Raw genomic sequence first — 22,691 nt, forward strand, 5'->3', positions numbered from 1 at the left:
TAGGTGTTTTTTAATAAAGTGGCCAGAGAGTGGAAATGAGTGTAGAGTATATGGGAGCATATGGAGATTTATCCAGTTTTATGCAAAATCTTGGCACATTTGTTCAAATAACTTATTTTGTTTATGCTTAAATATAAGATAAGCCGATAAATTTTGACATAGCATATGTGAAACACTTGAATATTAACATACCATGTCTAAATAATTTAGACAGAAATTCTGTTTATTCTCAGAACTCCATGTGTTGAAAATATAAAATATACACTTTTTTTACCTGTTTACTTTTTTAACATCAACAGTTCATGTAATTTAAGTTGTCTGAACATTTGCTAAACATTACAGAAAATAAATTGAACATAGCAGTGAAAACAGTGAAAATCCAGCGTTTCTCTGAACTTCAAAAACACTAAGCAGTGCTTGATGTTTTGATGGGCAGCTAACATGAGCCGTCTCCTCCTCACACACTATTAGTGCTCAGTTCCTCATGTTTGAGTCCATAAGGCCCAGCTGGGACTTGAACTGACAGGCCTTTTGGAAAAGCACGTCAGACGTTTATTGTAGTTTAAAAGAGAGGAAAAGAGAAGTTTCCCAGCTGCCACCGGTCCCTTTCTGAAATAAATGAATCTTTTCTTCCCTGCTTTTGCTGTGGGCTCAGATGGAATGATCAGTTATATGGCGGCAGAAATTGACTGATCTGTCACTTTGCGATAGAGAAATTACAGCAAGGATGACAAAACCCTACGGAGAAGTTCAATTACACCCCAGCGCGACGCTCCCAACTCTTTAAAAGCTGCTCTAAAAAGACTGCTTTTCTTTTCTGCTCCCATTATAAAGCAGGAGGAGCAGGTAGTGTGGATTTATCATACACCTCTTCTATAGCTGATGACTGTTGGGAGTTGATATTGTGGTGAGACGTCACACTCCCCTTATACAAGTGTAACCTTTAAACTTTTTTATATATTTAAATGAAATAATAATTATAAAGTCAATATTTTGATGTGTTGATCTTAAAGTACCAGTATACAGTTTCTTAATTCCTTAATATTTAGCTCAACTATTTGGCACTATATTCCACCAAACACAACTATATTCCACCAAATATTGATTTCTTTATGAATTTGAACTTTGCATTATTTGAGGTCTGAAAAATCTGCATCCTTTTTGTTATTTCAGACCGTTCTCAATTTCTGTAAATAAATGCTCTAAATGACAAAGAAATTATTTGGAATTTGGGAGAAATGTTGTCTGTAGTTAATAAAATAAAACAATAATGTTTATTTCACTCAAACATATACCTATAAATAGCAAAATCAGAGAAACTGATTCAGAAACTGGAGTGGTCTCTTAATATTTTTCCAGAGCTGTAAATGGGGATGTAATTTCCTATGCTAAGCTTGTGTGCAGTGGTCACATACTGAAAAATAGCTATTACAGCACTAAATAGAGTTTTAGCCCAACATTATGTATAGAAAAAGTGCCCAACTGACACTTTTGGTAACATCATTTATGCTAACTCATTAGTTTGAATCAATAATTTATTGCACTTTATTTGATGTTAAAATAGGCAGAATAATATACCCAACTTAATACAGTACTTACCATCTTAATTTACCGTTTTTAATGATATCTATGGTATCTTGCTTCTATTTTAACTTAACTTTAATCTGCCATGTTTTAGTCTATGTTTACGCGTGAAAATGAGTCATACAGTGTCAGAAACACAAGAGCAAGTCTGTCAGTGTTTATTTAAAATCTCAGTTTGAGTTTCTCTCACAGTTTGAGAAGCGTGTGTTTAATGGTTGAGGTATGCCGTTAGCGCAATGCTAATTAGCGTCCCTTACTTTTTTAGCTACATTACCCTCAGTGCTCCACTGCAAAACTGCAAAACTAAAGTTCAGACACTAAAGATGTTTTAGTTGAGAAACTTCAGTCTTCAGTAAGGGGAAACAGTCAGAAGCACACCGCTGGTCCTCAGACCTGTCTCTGAGTCGAGCTGTTTTGATGTGATGTGGGGTGGAATGGATGAATAAGTGTGTTTACACTGAGTTAATTAGAGCTCTAAGTGGCCGAGTGTTTTTGCGGGAGTCGTTAGCTCGGCTGTCGCGGATCGTCTCCCCGAGTTCACTGCTCATTTACATGAGAGGAAGAGAAAAACACGCTGCTGATGGTTTGTTTGCCCTCATTAATTAGCGCAGGGGTCAGGGGCAGGACGTTAGGGAGAAATGGGCTGTAGAACTGAGTGTGTTTAACAGATAGAAAATACACTCTCTCTGCTTCCATCACTTAGTCTGATGGACGGATGGACAGACAGACGCATGAGTGGATGGATAGATGAATTAGAAATATGGATGGATAGATGGAGCAATCTACACAAACATAAAATGGTACAGAGGCTTGACAAATTTTGGAAATGCACCCAATTAACTCCCTAAACTGTATATTTCTAACCTTAATATTAGGGCCAATCTAAACCACCTCTTTCATCTCCGCAGAACCAGAATATGTATGTATTTGTTCATCTGTGGAACACCCTTTCTGATGACCAGAGAATTCTGCAGATCCTGAATTAATTTAAACTCACTCATTTATTTTAAAGACAAGAACGCATTGTGTTGAATGTGTAATAAAGATTATATAGGTAACATGCAGTATTGTGCAAATGCTTTAGGCCCCTGTGGGAATTTTAAGTAAAGAAAAAGCTTCTTATCTGGGCAGTAAGTGTTTATTAGCTCAGTAAAACACTAACATTACAATAAATACAAGCAGCAATTTTACAAAAAGCAGTGCTTTTACCTCACAGTTTTCCTTAAAACATCTCCTAATCTTTCCTCATCTGAGTTTAATAGAGTTATTTCTAGTTCTGGTTTAGTAAATGTATTGGTAAATTTGGTAAATCAGGTGAGCTGCTGATGGAACTGAAAATATACGCATGCTGGCTGAGGAGCATCCAGAAGAAATCTGGAACTGCACTTTGTTCTTTAGCTTGACTCACAGGAAATAACATACTTAGTTAAAAGTAAGAATTCCTTGTTTTGTTTTACTGTATGTTTGTTTATTTGCATCTGTTCAAATCATATGTGGTGCTTTTTTCAGTTAGTAGTAGTAGTAGTAGTAGCCCTAGGATAAATTTCTCTGACTAAAAATGCGCAGAACATGTACTGATTTTGTCAAGTACGGATACAATAAAAGGGCATTATTAAATGAGAGTAATTCAAAATTCAAAAGGCCAGAGAACATAGAGACAGTCCAGGTCAATAACAAGGCATGGCAAAATCGTACTCGAAAATAAAAAAATTAGAATAAACACAGAATAAACAATACATGATCAAGATAAGGGCTTTGTTTAAACAAACAGAACCATCTAATACTCGGCAGGGATTAAGTAAAGTGCTTGGGTATATATAGTGAGGAAACCATGAAAAAACGGTACTGGGCAGTGTCATCTGATCAGACATGTGAGATAGTCAGTGGGTGATGTATGTGTGGTTGAATTTTGGGTAATGGAGTCCAAATCTGGGAGATAATGAAAGGGAAAGAAGTGCCTTTGGCACCAAGTTTGACAGATTTTCTAAACACATGGGTTTAAAGACTAAGAGAAAGACTAGTTTAGACAAGATCCATATGTTTCTCTGTTTTACAAGGGGGAAAATTTAAGAAACACTATTACAAACACTGGGCACTCCAAGGAACTAATGGCCAGTGTGGTGGCTCAGTGGACAGTGTTATTGATCACACAATTGGTTCAATATCTGAGTCCACTAAGCTGCTACTGTCAAGCACATACTAACCCTCTCTCTGCTACAGGGATGCTATAGCATGGCTGTGGCTGACCCTGTGCTCTGAACGTGGCATTCTAAGCAGGTACATGGAAGAAGAGAAGACTTTTTAGTACTGTTAAAGAGATTCCAGTTCCCTGTTTATTTTCACCTTTAGACCTTAGCAAAATGATTGGTGCTATGTCTTGTTTGTAGACAGTGTTATAAAAGGCCAGGTTGTGCTGATTTTAAAGTTCTATGAATAGACTGACTCCCCCAAACCTTCCCCCAACAGTTGGAATGAATGTGCTCCTCTAAGCAGCTGCCCAGCACTCAAAAAAAGTTTATAATGAAGAATTAGGATTTTCTTGCACCAGGAATCAAGTCAAGTGGAAGTCAAGTGAGGTTCTAGAAGATCCTAAAATTGGGATTTTAAGAAAAATAAGAAAAAACTGCAAAGTTTGACAAAATACCTTCAAGAAAATTAAGCAGACTCAAAGTTGTGGTACACTGTTCTACTGTGCAGCACATGCAATAATCATTCTGTTTCCTCACTTAAAAATCATCTTCAAAGGTTTAAAAAGAAACATCTAAAAAGGCTCTTGCTTTTCTTGGGTTGCAGCCAGCAGTCCATGGAAAATTTAATTGGTAAAGGGAAGAATGGATTTAGCTAAATATCAGTTAATTCTGTAAATAAACATCCCAACATATGTGAGAAAGCTGACAGTGAAGAGAGGATAGGATCATCTTTTCTTCGCTTAGCTATTTATAGTAGAAGGAATTTTAACCAAGTTTCCAAACTTTAGGATGCTATTGTTGGTTGGTTGGTTGGTTGGTTGGTTGGTTGGTTGGTTGGTTGGTTGGTTGGTTGGTCGTTTGGTTGGTTGGTTGGTTGGTTGGTTGGTTGGTTGGTTGGTTGGTTGGTTGGTTGGTTGGTTGGTTGGTCGTTTGGTCGGTCGGTCGGTCGGTTGGTGGTTGGTTGGTTGGTTGGTTGGTTGGTTGGTTGGTTGGTTGGTTGGTTGGTTGGTTGGTTGGTTGGTTGGAGGCTGAATGGATGGATAGATGGATGGACGGATAGAAGCGTAGAAGATGGATTGATAGATGAACAGATAATTAGATTAATAGACAGACAGACAGATAAGACAATAGATTCCAATTTATTTGGATGCTGCATTATATATGTCTCATAAATGTACAACTAATATTCAACTAACATTCAAATAAAAATCTTTTTAAAGCATCTGAACTCTATGATTGTTGTAAATGAGTCTCTATTGAATCTAACTCTACACCCAATTCTAACCCAAACTCTAATCTTAACATTTTAAAGGTACATTTAGGGTTAAGGTTGGGCTAGTGTAGCATTTAGGTATATGGTTAGATTCTGTAGAGAATCAATTAATAGATAATCACTTAAATGTTTCCTGAATGGTAGGTGATCATCTATAATGCATCTATAAAGGATCATCCCAGTAAAGTATTTCCAGTTATGTTTACTGTACTTTTTAATTGTGCCTTCTGTATAGTTTAGTCACTATACTGCAAATCAGCAACAAACTGAAGCTGATTGCTAATGAGTGTGTTGTGTGTATTGTGTTGTTATGTGAGAGCGGAGCATGACCGAGGTGTATTGAGCCGCTGCTACAGCGAGCATCTACAGCTCTACAATATTAATTAGAAACAGCTGTTTGGGAAGCAGATCAGTTTTGCCTGCGTCTAGTTAGGGTGAAACCCACACACACTGCTGAAGTCAATTAACTGAGCTTACTTGAGTGGTTTGTGAGAAATGATTGTCTAAACATGATTTAACTTGACTTTACAATGACAACTCATTTTTTCTTTTTAAAGTATTATGCAAAAGTTTATTATGTGTGTGATAAAATATTAATTTTAGAATAATTTGGATATGGATATGGATAAGGATATAATATGGATACTATTTACTATTTACAGTTGTCACTGTTTTACTAAAACATGTCCACGGCTCTACTCACGTCCAATGTTATTCATAGTTAACACTTTTTTTTGGTAAATCATTTATTGATGATACATATGGTGGGTCATTCTCAGCACTGCAGAGACAGTGATCAGCATGGTGGTGTGTATGTGTTGTTGGTAGTGTTGTGCTGGTACAAGTAGGTTAGACACAGCAGTGCTGCTTGAGTGTTTAAACACCTTAGTGTAACCACTGGGCTGAGAATAGACCACCAATCAGAAATATCCAGCCAACAACATCCTGTGGGTCTAATCCACTCTTACCAGCACAACACACACTAACACACCAACACCTGGTTGTTTGGGGAGGGATGGTGTGGGTGGGGTGGGATGGGTGTAGATGGGATTTGAAAGAGATAGGAAAACATTGTCAGTTTTGTAATGTACTATGTTGTAACATCTGTTACCTACAAAACTCTCAATAAAAACTTTATTACAAAAAAAAACACCACCACCATGCCAGTGTCATTGCAGTGCTGAAAATTGCCCACCTCCCAAATAATAGCTGCTCTGTGGTGATTTTCTTGTGGGATACTGACCGATGGCAGAACAATGTGAAAAATTGATGATAAAGTAGTTGGAGGAACAGAAGGACTAATGTTCCTACAGTATTTCTTTTACTGTTTTCTACTTTTGTCTTAATTATATATGTGTAACGATGTGTGCTAAAGCAAGTTACTGTATGTTACTCAGCAAAGAGAACAAGATTCATAAATGGTAATACAATACAATCTCTCTCTCTCTCTCTCTCTCTCTCTCTCTATCTCTCCCTAGTGGATGGTGGTTGGTCCTGTTGGTCACCTTGGTCCAAATGTTCGGTGACGTGTGGCGGGGGTCATTACATTCGGACTAGAACCTGCAGTAACCCCCCGCCGGCCTATGGAGGAGACATCTGCCTTGGCCTGCATACTGAGGAGGCCCTATGTAACACACAGCCATGTCCAGGTATACACACGTCGAAAATCAGGCTTAGTATAGGCATGAATGTGATGGTAATATTATGCCTTTACTGGTTTATTATTGTTCTTTAGGGGCAGGACAATGTATCACATACATCCTTGATTAAACATAAGTGTTTGTACAGCCTCTAATTTCAATTTTACAACCTTTATTCAGAGGTGCTAAAAGTTCCAAGATGTCGCTTAACCCTTTCAGACCTGAATTATGTTCCACTGATGAGAGAAATACATTAAATAAAAAATATATATGTATGCTGTCTGTAATGCCAACTCTATTGTTCTAAAAAAAATAATATTTAATTTATTTTTTTTCTTGGAAGCCTTTTTATTTTCACAAGCCATCTCTAAACAGTACAGTAAACATGGTTAAATACTTAAATTTGTTCTAAATCACATACATTTGGTAAAAAAAGAGCTTTCACTTTTCCTCGTTGGCTCTCGTGCTGCCATGCTCTACTTTGTGGTCTATTCTGCCCTGTGAAAAAGTTTTTTTGTAAATCTTTACAGCAAGTTAACAGCAAACAAAAAAGTTGTTAGGTAAGGATTGTAAGATTACAGAAAGATCATGACACATATATTATAATAAAATAGTAATTAATACATTAAGTACAGATTATTACAGCTTTTGTAGATTAAGCTTTGGCCTAAATAAATACACCACAACACTGTAAATGTTATTTACAATACTATATGTACTTTAACGTTTTGGGGTTTTGGTTGCCAGTGAATAATAAACAAAAAATATATATACACAATGTCCATTGTATTGGACACAAGGCCTAAATGGATTAACTTGCCAAGGCCTTTTAACTTGCAGTTAATGACCATTATTGCATAAGTCTGCTCATTTTATTGACCAACACACTGTACAATGGGAAAGTGCAGTTTTAAAATCGTGATTGCAGATTTACACAAGTTACACAAATTTTTAATGAACTGTACATTCATTTATCATCCGTTCAAATGATTATATATGAGCACACAATTTTGGGAGGTGTAGCCACTTTGCCAAGGATTGAAAGAAGACCCAAAAATTTTACAATCAGATAAGAGGAAAATTGGTTGATGGTCAGTAACAGCTTAAGCACTGCCAATGTACAGACCTGATCTGGAAGCTGCTGGAACACTGTGTACAGTCTGCTGGACTGAGAAGCTGCCATTTAGGAAGGATTCAGCACATTTTAAGCTTTGGCTACAGCTGATCACGTGGACGAAGAAATAGCCTGCCAAAGGAAGATTTTATAGTAAGATAAGACAAAGAATCTCAGTCTGAAGAGTAAAGAGTAGTTGCGGTATTAAATCTCACAAACTCTTAACCAGCTGTTAAGCAGCTGTTTTACTTCCGTTATAACTGATACACTGTAAAAGGTGGATGTAATAATTCAGATGAGGAGCTATCTCAGAATTCTACAGCATGGTCTCAAACCATCAGCTAGGTGGCTGAAACCTGGACACTTGGAACTCTGTGTTCTGAAGGGACAGTGGCTCTAAACACACATGAAAGGTGGTTGTGCAACAGATAAATGAGGCTAAAAATAAGCTTTTGGAACGGCTTACCCAAAATTGTGACCCCAAACTCTATATGAAATATGTAGACTGTGCTTGAAAGTCAGGTCAGTGCCAGGAAAAAAGAAAAAAATATTGAATAAATTCTGGCAAGCTACCAAAAGCCAGGTGTGCTGTATATATTGGACACTGTATATATACTTTTATTTTAAATATATGTTATTTATACCCTACCAAAACAGTTTTTTGATTCCCCTCACGTTTGCCTATTAAGCTCTTCAGGTCCATCAATAACCAGAAATGGCACAAAATCCAGTGTAAAAAATTTAAATAAAAACTGAAAAAGTAATTTTAGTATTTTTTTAGTAAAACATATTAGTATATTGTAAAAGTATATTGTAAAAAGAAAACAAATCATACATTGTTTAAAAAGAGTTTTTTTTTTAGCTTCAGTTCATTGGTTAACAGTTTTCAACTGGGATAACAAATAATAAACTGAGCTTTATTAATAATATATTGGTTTTAGAACAATGCCAAAAAAAAGCTTTTGTCTGCAGAAAAACAGTATTTGAACTGCGCTCTCTACTGCAGCATTTTCACAACACACAGCACATTCACACTGTCATCATAATAACTAGACAAAAAACACAAACACAGAAAACACAGGTAACTATCAAAGTATGAGCCTTTTCTTTAAAGAAATTACAGATAAAGCTAGAGAGCAGGGAGTACTGTCTCCTACAGCTTAAAAAGACTCTTGGAAACTGTAGAAAACTGGTAGAGGAAGATGTCTGGCTGACCCACATGGCAATGCCTTCAGCTCAGTTCATCATTAGACTCAGTCTCAGTCTCAGCAGTGAAGAGAAGAATTAGAGTTCTGACAGGTAAAGTGCAGTAATAAAGTCATTGCTAGATTGAAAAAAATAAAAAGCAGCACTACTATTGGACAACTATAAGGTGTTCTAAAACTTTTGACCAGTAATATATACACACACACACATATATATATATATATATATATATATATATATATATATATATATATATATATATATATATATAGGCTCAAAAGAGAGCTTTCATTAGTGGAAAACCACAGCTGCTACAAGATTTTCAGATTTAACTCTTTGGTTTCCAAATAAGACTTTACACTAACAAAAATAAAATCTGACAAATCATTGTTTAGGTAAAAGCTGCTTTTCATACCAGAGAAGACACTTGGATGAACATCAAGTTGAGTTTGGAAGATAAATAAACCTAAAGCATGAACACACAGCTGCTTTATCAGTACGAAACCACTGCAGCTGTTTCCTGCTTATTTAACTGAAACGTATCATTAAAATTCATTTGTTTAAAAAGAACGAAAAAACTTTTGATGGGCAGTATAAACCCATACCTGCCTGGATACACCCCCACACTTCAGATTACAGTATGTGCACATTAATATTCACAGCCACGTGCTGAGGTGTGTGTGCGTCAGTCATGCATATGGATCATGTACTTGTCTCAAATATTACTTTTCAAACAACTGCTGTAATGGTGAGCACACATTTGCTGGCACTCGAAAACCTGCATATATGCAGAATGTACAGTTCATTCCAATGCATGAAAATGTAACACCATACTGTTTACCCACAGAGACATGCAGTCGTATTCAGAGAGACATGAGCACACTCGTTTTCTGTGGATGGTGAAATTACACGCCTGTACGAGCTCTTTGTGCACTCTCTGCCGGCTGTCGCTTCAGTGCTAATACACAGTAGAAAGGAGAGGCTGGTGGGAAAGAAGAGGGAAATCAAAACACCACGCTTTATAGAAAAGCAAATGATGGAGTCGTGCGTGTGGAGAACAAGGAGGAAAAAGTGGAGAAAAGTGGGCGAGTCAAACCCTGAAGTAGCGTTGGGGGAGAGGGATAACTCCTGTATTCAAATGTCAGTCCATCCATTAGCCTCGGCCAGAGTAAAGCTACACAGTGACCTTTTATTAGCTGTGTTCGCCTCTACCTGTCACACCATTCATTACTATCACACAGAGCACCATAGAGGAGAATGCTAATGAAGAGAGTGTGTGGGGGTATGTGTGTCTGAGCGTGTAAGTGATCTAAAAGATCAGGCTTTTGTTTGTTTCCAAGTGTTAAGTGCCCTTAAAGAACAACAAATAGATGTACAGAGAGAAAGACAGCTACACAGTTAGTATCTGTATTTTTTATACACCACAGTGATATATACAATTCTAGAAAAAATAAGAGACCACTTAAAAATGATGATTTTCTTTGATTTTACCAAATTGAAAACCTCTGGAATAGAATCAAGAGGAAGATGGATGATCACAAGCCATCAAACCAAGCTGAACTGCTTGATTTTTTGCACCAGGAGTGGCATAAAGTTATCCAAAAGCAGTGTGTAAGACTGGTGGAGGAGGACATGCCAAGATGCATGAAAACTGTGATTAAAAAACAGGGTTATTCCACCAAATATTGATTTCTGAACTCTCAAAACTGTATTAATATGAACTTGTTTTCTTTGCATTATTTGAGGTCTTAAAGCTCTGCATCTTTTTTGTTATTTCAGCCATTTCTCATTTTTTTTTTTTAAATAAATGCTGTAAATGACAATATTTTTGTTTGGAATTTGGGAGAAATGTTGTCCGTAGTTTATAAAAAAAAAAAACAACGTTATTTTTTTTCTTTTTCAGAGTTCCAGTTTTACTGCTACTACAGTAGGACAGCTTACACAAAGGCTGGCGTATCTGCATAGCTGTAATAGCATATTCCATTTCAGATAATTACAGATGTAATAGAGTCATAATTATATTACATGAACTGCTGCTATTCCAACAAGGCCTTTGTGGTTGTAACTAGTCTGTAATTTTACAGTACATTCACAAAATGAGCCAACAGTGTCGTTTGACTTGCACACAGAAAATGTGTCAGCGTCATATGAAGGAATTTGTTGGTTTCAAGTTTGTTTTTGTTTGTTTTATGTAATATTGTCAGATCATTTATCGGACAGAAATCTAAATTAATTTTATTGGAATTATTAGATTTGGCTTTAACAGTAGTAAAAAAAAATAGATATTACTTTATTTGGATGGTCCATTATAGATGCATCATAAATGCTTAACTAACATTCAACTGCATGCCTATTTAATACAGTTTACGTCTACATTAAAAGTAAATGATTCTCTATTGAATGAAACCCTACATCCAAGTCTAGCCTAAACTTAATCTTAATATCTTAGGGTAAGGTTTAGGCTTAGATTTAAGGTTCAGGTAAAGTATGGATTAGAGTGATGTTTTAGGTTTGATTGTTAGATTAGAAGGTTAGATTTAGGGTTGGGTCGTATAGAAAATCATTTACATTCAACTAAGAGGTTAATAAGAGAATTAATAGACATGCAGTTAAATGTTATTTGAGCATCTATGAGGCATCTATAATACAAATCCAATCCAAATAAAATTTTACCATATTATATTAAAGTAAAAGTGCCTGTTGTTTTATTTGATAGAATGGAAAATTTAAAGCATGTACCTGATCAAAGATTTTAATCTCAAAAGTTATATCTAAAGCTCTAAAGCTTCTTTTTACTTCTAAACTGAGACTTAGCCCAATGTTAGGCTGAGCTTAAGGTGTTGCCATGTGGGTCAGACAGACATATTCCTGTATCAGTTTTCTGTAGTTTCCAAGAGTCTTTTAAAGATGTAGGAAACAGTACTCTTTGTTCTCTGTCTTCATTTGTAATTTCTCTAAAGAAAAGGCTTTTAATTTTAATATTTGCAGAGTTATCATTATGATTTTGTGTCTTTTTCTGTTTATTATGATAAAAATGTGAATGTGTTGTGTGTAAGTGGCTTTGAAAGGCTTTGAAAATTGACATTTTTTGCATTTATTTCCAAGGCTCATTTCATTTCCACTCAGACATAGACATACAGTGTGCAGGAGAATAAGAATGGTTCAGTTATCAGGACCTGGAGTGAATATGACACATAAACACAATAATAAACAAAACTGTCATCATTATTTCCACAGAGAGCTGGTCAGACTGGTCTGAGTGGTCCCACTGCGACTCGGCAGGTGTTCAGGTGCGTCTCCGTCACTGTGACGTTCTTTTTCCCACCGGCAACCAGTGCGCAGGAAACAGCAGCGAGAGTCGTGCCTGCCTGTCTGACTCCAACTACATCCCCGGTGAGCACTCCAGATTCAGCTCATACAATGTTAGGATGATTTCTCATAGGTACTATTTATATCGTCACTGTGCACTAAATACAAAATATGTATATCTAAAATCTGAATATGTATAAATTTGTATTAATATAGTTTATTTATACAAAAAAGTTTTTGAAAAAGAAAGTTCAGTTAGCTAATTGATGGTCCCCCCTTTCTGACAATGTTTCAGATACTTCAGTGAAAAGTACAGACAGTTACTGCAGCTCTGTATTATTACGGAATCGCCGCTGTCCAATGAAAAACGAGTATCTCAGTTTTTGGATATTTTTTGTTTACTACATTAATTTTGATGCACAAACTGCCCCTTACACTATGTCAATTTTCTGGACCAATAGAAATTCTCCAAAATCACCTGAAGTAAACTATTTTTACATTGAATTTTATTTAAAGGTCTTATCTACCTCCTGTAAAGCTGCTGTTTTGAGTTTTTTTACAGGTTTTTTATTGGACAGCGGCAATATGCATATAACTGGATTTTTTTTCTTGCTGTTCGCAAAATTTTACAATTAAAAAACAAACTCTTTTTTTACAAAAAAAGTACATTTTGTCCAAGAAATATACGAAAACAAACACACATACACACACCCACTCATTCAGACAGCACAGCATGGTCTGTATCGACTTCAGTACAAACAAGTATCTCCTCTTATTGACAGGCAGTAACACGACACACGCCAAGCAATCGATTGAAGCGGCGCTAGGCTTATTAGCGACTCATCGTTTTTCTCATCTGAGAGGCCTGAGTGAACAAATGCATTACAGGAATATGTTTTCCTGAGCATTTGCATTTTTTTTTTAAACAAGAAAGCAAGCTGAGCTACTTCCAGTGTTACTGTTTATACACAGTGGCCAGAGTGAACAGCACTGCAAGCATGAAGGTTAAAACAGGGCTCAGTAGTGTATATAGGGGAGGGGAGGGTGATGTATGATGTGCCACTTAAAATAAATTGTTTCATACTGTTTATTGCATGAAGTAAAGCACTTATCTGAAAAAGCTGAGAGGATAGTTTGTGAGTTTGCCCAGTCCAGCGGACTCACAGTAATGAAAGGAGCTTTATCACTTAGTTTCCTTTTCTGTAAATTGTTTTTTGCCCCCCTGAGTCTTGTTCATTTTCACATTTAGCCGGCTATAGCAGATGCTTTTTACTCAAGTGAGCTACAGCAAGAGGCCACAAGCTGCAATATGAACACACAAAGTCCTTCAAGGACAAATAAAGCTAGAAGACAGGAGATTTTACCAGTAGGAATATGTGTATAAGTATATAAGGGCTTTAAGGTGGAAAATGTGGAATATTTTTTTTTTTTTTAACAATGTATCGAATATTTTTTTGTATTCAATTTTAAAGTTTAAATGAATTGCACTCACTTAAATACAATAAGGTTAGAATTGGTGTTTTGTTAATCAGTATAAGTATAAAATGCAAATGCTTTGCAGTTAACATATTAAATTTTGTAAAATGGTATTTTGTGACAGAAAGTAAAGAAAAAATCTATTGGCAAAATGATTAAAATTAAATTAATATGTAAATTTATATTTAATAATAAGACTGAATCATATTATAATCTTGTATTTTACAGTGATTTTTTAAAGTAATTTCAGTTAATAGATATACATTGATACAGATTAATATTTCTATTTTTTTTTTTCTGTGGTTTGATCATGAGATTTGACTCAGTTGAGCATTGACCAGTAATATGGCCCATTGCATTATATGGCAAATCATTACTTTTAATTACGCCTGAAATAGTGCAGCAGGAAACAGCTCTGCTGCCACGTTAATTATTACCTGTGTGAACATACAGGCGTACCAGGCTAACACTTCATGTTTTATACTTTTCTCTCCTCAGAGATTTCTGTGGCACACTCCAGTCATGAAGACAGACACTGTGGAGGTAATTGTTTCTTCAGTGTGTTTTGTGTAATGTGTTTTTGCTTGTTTTTATTTAATATTATTTTTTATTTGGTAGTAATCATTATTTTTCCCTTTGCTGATGCAACTCAGACCCCTGATCCTTTAGTTATGCCCTTTGATCGGATCGGTTGTTGTTAGTATTCTTATGAAAAGGTGGTCTAGACAGTGCAGTGAGTGCTACAGCAACCTTTATCAGATATCAACTTTCCACAGAGTCGTCACACAGCAGATACGGTTACAAAGGGCTGTTATATAATTTGTCTCAGGTTTCACTCAAGTCTGCAGTTGGTATTGTCAGTTTGATGTGCAGTCTAGTCACATTATACATTATTAATTCCAGTTACATTCTCACATATTTAGTTGCACAGTTACTACACAGGTTTGGGCATCTCTTGTCACATTCCTGCACATTTTAAAGCATATTTACTTCTTCTTGTACATTTTAAAATGTCTAAAAGCATTAAATGCTTTAAACTATATTTATAAATAACTATATATAGATGTTAAATTCAGTTAATACATAGAAAATGTGTCTGCATCATGTAGAAAAAGAGTCCTATATAAGTTTGTGCCATAAAAAAGGATTTGTTTCATTATTTTCCAGTAAAGTAAAAAGCCAGTAAAGTATTACGTTGTTGTATTAGTGTATTATAATTCACAATATTGTGCTTTTAAAATGATAAAAATGATAGTTTGTGGCAGACTGTAAAAATCCATTGTCTCAGAAGTCATTGCAACAAACTATATTATTTTAATGTTAAGTTTAATGTCACTACTATAATGATAATGCAATGCTACGTTCTGTTGTCCAGTTCTGGATCTCTCCTGTCTGTCACTGTGTTTTTTTGGCTCTCCTGTGTTTTCTTTCCCCACGTGCTCCCCTACACATGGCCCTGTGGGTTCCTTCTGTGTCTCTGCCTCAGTCTTTAGTGTTTTCACCTGTGTTCATTTTGGAACCCGTTACCTACCCCTTGTTACCTATCCCCAGGTGTTTCCTGTTTCCTGTCCCTGTTTCCGTGTGTATTTGTAGCCCCTTTTTTCAGTGTCCCTGGGTTAGTTCTTGTACATGTTTAACAACTTTTAGGTGTTTGTTTGTTGGTTTTCAGTCTAAAGACTATTTTGTGTTTATTCTAGTAGTCCTGTCTGTATATGTATCTTGTTTTGAGTTTTGGTTTATTGTTTGTTTTCTTTGTTAAGAAAAACTCTTACGCACTTACGTACGTCTGCCGCCTCGCTTCTGTGCTCCGACCCTGGCAATTTATATGTTATTGCAAATTGAACTTGTACATATTAACAATACTCTGACATTGGAAGTGGAATATAAAATGCTTAGATAGCCTAAATAAAGGAAAATACAGTTTGAATCAAAATCAATAAACTTGTTTCTTTTCTGTCCACAGACTTCAATGTCTTCCACATGATCGCTGTGGGCTTAAGCAGCTCTATACTGGGCTGTCTGGTCACTTTGCTGGTGTACACCTATTGCCAGAGGTACCAGCAGCAGTCCCATGATGCCACAGTCATCCACCCCATCTCCGCCGCACCTCTTAACACCAGCATCACCAACCACATCAACAAACTGGACAAATATGATTCAGTGGAAGCTATTAAGGTCAGTGAATCGTGTGTGTTGCTTGAAGATGTTGATGATTTAGCTGTAGGTACAGTACTTTCTGGTGTATGGTCTATGTGTGTGTTTATCTCGTCTTGTAGCGTGCCGTTTCTGTCTAAATGCACTCATTTACTCATACACTGCTTTCTCATAAGTGGAGAGCTAACTCTCTACCTTGTGTGTTCCACGCTCAGGGGGGATTTTAGCTGATAAACTCTGTGATTTCCAAACGAGAGCCAATCCAAAACAAGCACTTTTTCTGTCCAGAGAGTGCTACTATTGTTTTTGAATGAGACTCATTATCATCAATTTGAGATTGGAATAAGTGGAGTCTTTTGACACAGATGTAGCTGGATGAAGGCAAAGTGATTATGAAACAGCTCTCGCTTTATTGCAGCCGCAGTCAACAGAACAATTAGGCCTTTATTTAGCTCAGGTCTAGGCTAATTAGAGGAGAATCTCGCCCTCATTGCAAGTTCAGAGAGTGTACTGCGGGGCTGCATGCAGCACTGCACCAGTGTAATCACTCTTGTGCACTACAGGCTGAAGCACCACAGAGGAATAGTGAACAAAGGACACATTATGTTTTGCCTAGCAGTCAGGATATGAAAGGATGGAAGGATGGCGAATGGGCTTTCAGTAAATACACTGCGGACACTGATACAGTAGGGCGGGTTTAGAAAGAAGATTGAAGTGAAGGTTCAGCCAAAAAAACACATCTACATAATTGGTATCATGTAACAAAATGTGATTTATTAACCAAGACGCACTTGCTGTTGTTAGGAGCTACTACACATTTAAATATACTTGCTTATATGGTTTGCAATGCACATAAATATTGTATTTGTAAACATGGACTAAATACTTGACTAAGCCCAGGATACTGGATTTAGATATGCTAAAGTTCATTATTACATGTTTATAGATGGCAGCGATCATACAGTGTTATGATCAGGTTTTTAAAAATTAACGAATACAACAAAGCTAGTTAGCATTTTTAATATAGAATTGATGACATTTGGCTTCCATTCTTATTCAAGATTTACATTTACATTTGAACCATGAAGGACATCAATAGAGCAATACAGCTAGCATCTAGCATATATAACATTAGCTGTACCAGGGAAAGAATCATGACATGCCTTACAATCTGTTACCCACCATGGGCAATACAGGCAACACAAGCAGTGGGTTTTCTTTTTAATATGGAATTGGAACAGTTTTCTTTTTTTTTTTTTTAGTATAAACAGACTTCTAGAGCATAAATATATTATGTTATAGTACTTATTTATGGCTTATCAAGTGAATAAAACTGAATGTCTACCTAGATAGAAGATGATTTTCAATCAAAAACGGCACGGTTAAAGCATTTATGGGCCAAACTGGCACAGCTACACTGTCTCTTTGCCATATTTGGTGCACATGCAATGACAAGTTTACATGTGTTACTATCTAGGTACTGTTTGTCACTGTTTTTGGTTTTATTATATATATATATATATATATATATATATATATATATATATATATATATATAAATCCTTACAAACATCTATGTGCAACTAACGTTAAATGATGGTTTCTGAACACTTAGCTTATTAATAGCATGACTGCTGTCATAATTTGGAGAATTCAATTACTTTTTGAGAAAAATGTAGAAGAAAACATATTGAAATAGGAGTATTTTTGTTTACCACAAAAAATAGATTGACCCAGAATTGCTTATTTTAGCAGAACGCTGACTGCAGAATGACACACGACTTCAGCAGCCTGTAACCCAAATTACGCTCTGTAAAATGGGTTCCTCTGATTGGTCATTCCCAGACAAGAAGGGAAAGAAAATGAGAGAGAGAGAGAGAGAGAGAGAGAGGGAGGCAGTATTCTACCAAAACAAGTTTGCAATTTGCCTTCTTTACAACTACTGACTATATCAGATTTGTGTTCCATGTTGAAATGAAATGTTTCTTATCTGTGAGAGATGTGATAGTGGAATATTGATTAAACTCTCTGGAGCGTGTGGAGCAGTACACTGTAGGTGGTGTGTTGGGACGTGTCTTTTTGGACGTGACTCTGCTCCCTTCCTCTTTACAGCCTGATGTTTCCATACTGTTGCCTTTGGATGACCACAGCATGCGCCAGCCTTTGTCCACTAACACTGGCGTGGCCCGCGGCCTGGAGATTTTCTACTAACTCTCCAACAGCACATGCCCTCTCCTCCTCTCCTCTTGCGAATCCCGTCTCCGTCCCCCCGTCACCCTCGTGTACGTTTTGGCAGGTGTGCGTGCCCATGCATCCAAAGTCCAGATTATTTCTCCATCTCCCATACCATTCCACCGGGCAGCAGCCGAGGCTTGTGAGAAGGCAGTGTAGCATTCGCCCATTCTGTGTCGATGGTGTTGCTGAATGGCCACAGCATGCAAACATTTAGTTGCATGTGGTTGCATCTCATTTTCTTCCTCTATTACTGTTATTTTGCCATTTTCCACATTTTCACATCACATTTTCTGTGGTACCGTATCCATGGCTTCTTTTCTACAGCTTTTTTTACATCCATTCTCAATGTACCACTTATCTAAATCACTTATCTATGCTCAGCTCACAAAGAAATCACATGTGACCCTAATGAGAGACTTTAACTCCACCTTAGTCTCACAAAAGCATCACAAAACCAGCATTTACAGTGCAATTTTAATATTCATCCCCAATAAAAGAGTTACTGTGAGACTTTTGGTTTCAGAGTCATTACACTCTAAACTCTAAAAAAGTGTGAAATCTCTTGTTAAATAAATATAAGTACAGCTCTGGAAAAAAAATAAGAGACCACTTTGATTTTACCAATTTGAAAACCTCTGGAATATAATCAAGAGGAAAATAGATAATCACAAGCCATCAAACCAAACTGAACTGCTTGAGTTTTTGCACCAGGAGTGGCATAAAATTATCTAAAAGCAGTGTGTAAGACTGGTGGAGAGGAGAACATGCCAAGATGCATGAAAACTGTGGTTAAAAACCAGGGTTCTTCCACCAAATATTGATTTATGTACTCTTAAAACTTGAATGAATATGAACTTGTTTTCTTTGCATTATTTGAGGTCTTAAAGCTCTGCATCTTTTTTGTTATTTCAGCCATTTCTCATTTTTTGCAAATACATTATTTGGAATTTGGGAGAAATGTTGTCTATAGTTTGTAGAATAAAACAACAATGTTCATTTTACTCAAAATATATAACTATAAATAGTAAAATCAGAGAAACTGATTCAGAAATTGAAGTGGTCTCTTAATTTTTTCCAGATCTCTATATGTATAATCAAATAAATAGTTGCACCCAGAAGGAAGTGTCAGAATTTAAGGCTATTCGGAAGGAAGATAAAGGTTACAGGAACAATTAATGATTAATATTATGAGTGATTTTGGCAATGTTTATTGAGCTACACACACATAAATAGTATGGAGTTGTACATGTTCCCAATAGTGCCCTGTGATAATCCACCCCATGCAGCTTGAATATTCACACAGAAGGCCTGGTATCATGGTCTGGAATGCAATTTCATACACTTCCCTAGATCACCATTGGTACCCTTCCCTAGATCTCATTGGTATTACAGGCACTTTAGCAGCCCACGTTGTGTTAATAAGGTCCTGCAACCAGTGGCCCTACCTTGTCTAAATGCACACTCCACCCCCACCACACAATATGCATGAATATTCAACTTACATAGGATGAATTATCACAGGACAGCATTAGAAACCATATCAGGCATGTTGCATTTTACATGCATTACACAATACTTAATAAACATTGCCCATATCAGTCTACTTGTTTAATCATTTATTGATCTTGGTAACATTTATTTTCCTTTCGAATAGCGGTGCAGTCTGACAGTTATTTAATGTTTTAAGTATTTTGTGAACAACACACTAGACATATTTTAATATTTAATATATTAAACTACATTATTAATGTTCTACAGTTTTCTAATCATTGTAGAGTTATCTGGAGATTTATTCACCTTTCAATCAATGCTTCTTAACCTGGTTTCCTGCTGATTATCTGAAACATGTAAAATTACACAGGAATACCGATTTATATTATAAAATTATACATTGTGCATGCTGATTCCACACTGTTAATATTAAATATATATATAATATAATATAATATAAAAAAAATATTCTTACTATGCATGTAAGCTAATGTTTTTCATTACAGATACACAGTAGAGTAGTTGGGTAGTCATATCAATTAATTTAAGCCACACATGATAGTCCCATTTTCCATAACACCAATTCATTTCTACACTTTTTTTTCATTACACCCTAATGTTCTTTCTTTTTTTGTTTGAACTGTTTTTTTTAGTGTATTTTACTGCCCTTTGAATGCTGTAATGTTTTTTTTTTGTTGTTTTCTTCTGTGAATGTGCTTTTTCTCCCTTTTTTGAAGATGATAAATAGTGAAGAACCCTACTCATCAGTCTTTTCTCTCATTTGCAGGCTTTCAATAAGAATAACTTGATCCTGGAGGAAAGAAATAAATACTTTAATCCTCAGCTCGCTGGAAAAACATACACCAACGCCTACTTTACAGACGTCAACACCTACGATGACTATTAAAGCTGGATTTCAGCGGCCAGTGCTCCTTAATTTCAGCAGCTTTGACACTGCGACCGGTACATGCAGTCTAATTTTGACATTTTTCTCCTGCTTTGTGATTTGCTATTTGACGTTTTTTGTGGGACCATTTCAACATCACCTGTCCACCTCCCACCGAACCATCTTCAAGCTAACAAAGGACATCTCGCTCTCGTGGACGTTAAACCCCAACTCTGAAAACTCTTAAACAAAAAGAGCGGCAGGAAGGACATCTCCAATGCCGGAGAAACGTTCGAAAAACTTTTTAAAAAGCTGATTTGATCAGTATGTGACTCCTGTGAACTTGCTGAGAACATGCCTAATGTTTGGGGAGAAACACTGGCGCTTCTTTTTTTTTTTTTTTTTTGCATGAATTTCATTCAAATGTTTTGCCTTCATCGTCTCATCATTCATTCGCATGGTCGTTTGCGTTTATGGACAGTTTTGTCTGCTTTGCTGAGATGGCATCTTCCCAAGATCTTGTATAAGTGCCCAGAATACACTCTCTGGCCACTTTATTGGAAACAGCCACTTTGTACTTCTGCTTTCTGTCCAGTCAATGTACTTGAGCACCTTTATAGCTCCAATATACAGGAGCACAGTTACAGACTGAAGCTCCAGCTATTGCTGCACAGTTCATCAATCCTCCTCTACCCCTACCTTTCATCAGTGTTCAGTTTATGATCACAGGGCTCCTGATGTCCAGATAATATTAAGGTGGAGGTCCATTTTCAGCACATCCTAGTGCCACTGCTAGTGTCAACTAGTGTAAACTGAAACTGACTATTGATAATTGTCTTTTTAGCTTTTATTATTTATAGTTTAAGCTTAATAATAGTTTTCTGTTATATATTTAGTTTTATATTTACACCTTTTTATTTATTTATTATCTATGCATTTCATAGTTTGCCTGCATTAGATTTTTACTGTTGCATTTAACTATTATTTGTTTATCTTTACAATTTTATATATTTTCATTTTTTTAATCTGTATTGAAACCTTTTAAATAACAGTTGATTGATTCACTGGTTGATGAATATGAATATCTACAGGATAGCAGAAGAGCTACAGTCTCTAACTGTACTCCAGCAAGGTGGAGCTACAAAGGACTAAGGTGTTTGTAATAAAGTGGCCAAGGAGTGTATTTACCGGTCCAAAAAAAAAGAGAAAAAGAAGAAGTGAGCGGGCACATCAGACAAAGTCCAGACAATCAAGATGTAGATACTTTGGTGTCTGGAAAACGTGTTCAAATGTGTCTCTTTCAGGCTCCCGTTAGCCGAGTTATTAACCGTGGTCAGAATATCAGTGTTTTTGTTGTACAGTTACACTCAACATTAACTGTATGTCTGTGTAGCTTTTGTAGATCAAACTGTTATAATGCAGTGTTAGTTCGCCCCACCTTAACCCAGCGTTTCATCAGCCTCATCCTTTTAACACTCAGTTGTGTGTAAAATACAGAAAAAAAGTGAAGGAGACAGAATGTAACTCTTCAATTCCACCTTAACAGCACCTTTTTATAACTCTAATCCTTTGATAATTTGAATACTATGAGCATATTTTATGTTGTTCTGATATTTTCAAGCTGGAGAAGAGATCAAAAAGTACTAGTATTATTGTTGTCAATGGAAACACATCAACTTCACAAAGCTCATGTTTTCTAAAAGGGAAGGTAATGGCCTTTTTTCTTCATTGTCAGAAGGATTAATGAAATTCTCCATGAAGATAACCAACCGCCTGTGATGGAACGTGCTGGGGTTTTTGTTCGTTCGATTTCTACTAATTCTTTTTTACCTGCAAAAAGTTCTGTTCGCTTGTTTTAATGTGCATAAATTAAAAATGCTTCATATACTTCACCGTCTTCAGTGAGTGCATTTGCATGGATAAACTCATCTGAAACCTGCATGACAGAGGCAGAATTTATCAAATGTATTTTAATAAAAGTGATTTGATTATTTTGCAAATGTCCAGAAACATGAAAATATGAGGAAAACTCTACAGTGTTAGTCAAATCTAAGGACAAAAAATCAAGGTTTTATTTATTAGACTTGCTGATGCAGGTGAATTATGTCTGTAGGGGTTTCTGTTATAGGGCAGT

The 22,691-nt window shown here is 36.2% G+C and overlaps 1 protein-coding gene across 2 annotated transcripts in view; it reads left to right on the forward strand.

Moving 5' to 3' along the window:
• The window catches only part of sema5a (sema domain, seven thrombospondin repeats (type 1 and type 1-like), transmembrane domain (TM) and short cytoplasmic domain, (semaphorin) 5A), a 281,050-nt gene extending 258,606 nt beyond the window's left edge, over nt 1–22,444 (forward strand). Inside the window, exons 18-23 of one of the 2 annotated variants that reach the window (XM_049485501.1) lie at nt 6,525–6,695; nt 12,244–12,399; nt 14,290–14,334; nt 15,755–15,966; nt 18,058–18,227; nt 20,459–20,549. In XM_049485501.1, coding sequence (XP_049341458.1) covers nt 6,525–6,695; nt 12,244–12,399; nt 14,290–14,334; nt 15,755–15,966; nt 18,058–18,156 — 683 coding nt within the window. In that variant the 3' untranslated portion in view covers nt 18,157–18,227; nt 20,459–20,549. Of the gene's footprint in view, nt 1–6,524; nt 6,696–12,243; nt 12,400–14,289; nt 14,335–15,754; nt 15,967–18,057; nt 18,228–20,458 lie in introns of both variants that reach the window. The other variant, XM_049485492.1, reaches the window with a different exon arrangement.
• The last annotated feature ends 247 nt before the right edge of the window (nt 22,445–22,691 follow it).

This window comes from Astyanax mexicanus, chromosome 1, assembly GCF_023375975.1.
Source record: "Astyanax mexicanus isolate ESR-SI-001 chromosome 1, AstMex3_surface, whole genome shotgun sequence".
NCBI lineage: Eukaryota > Metazoa > Chordata > Actinopteri > Characiformes > Acestrorhamphidae > Astyanax > Astyanax mexicanus.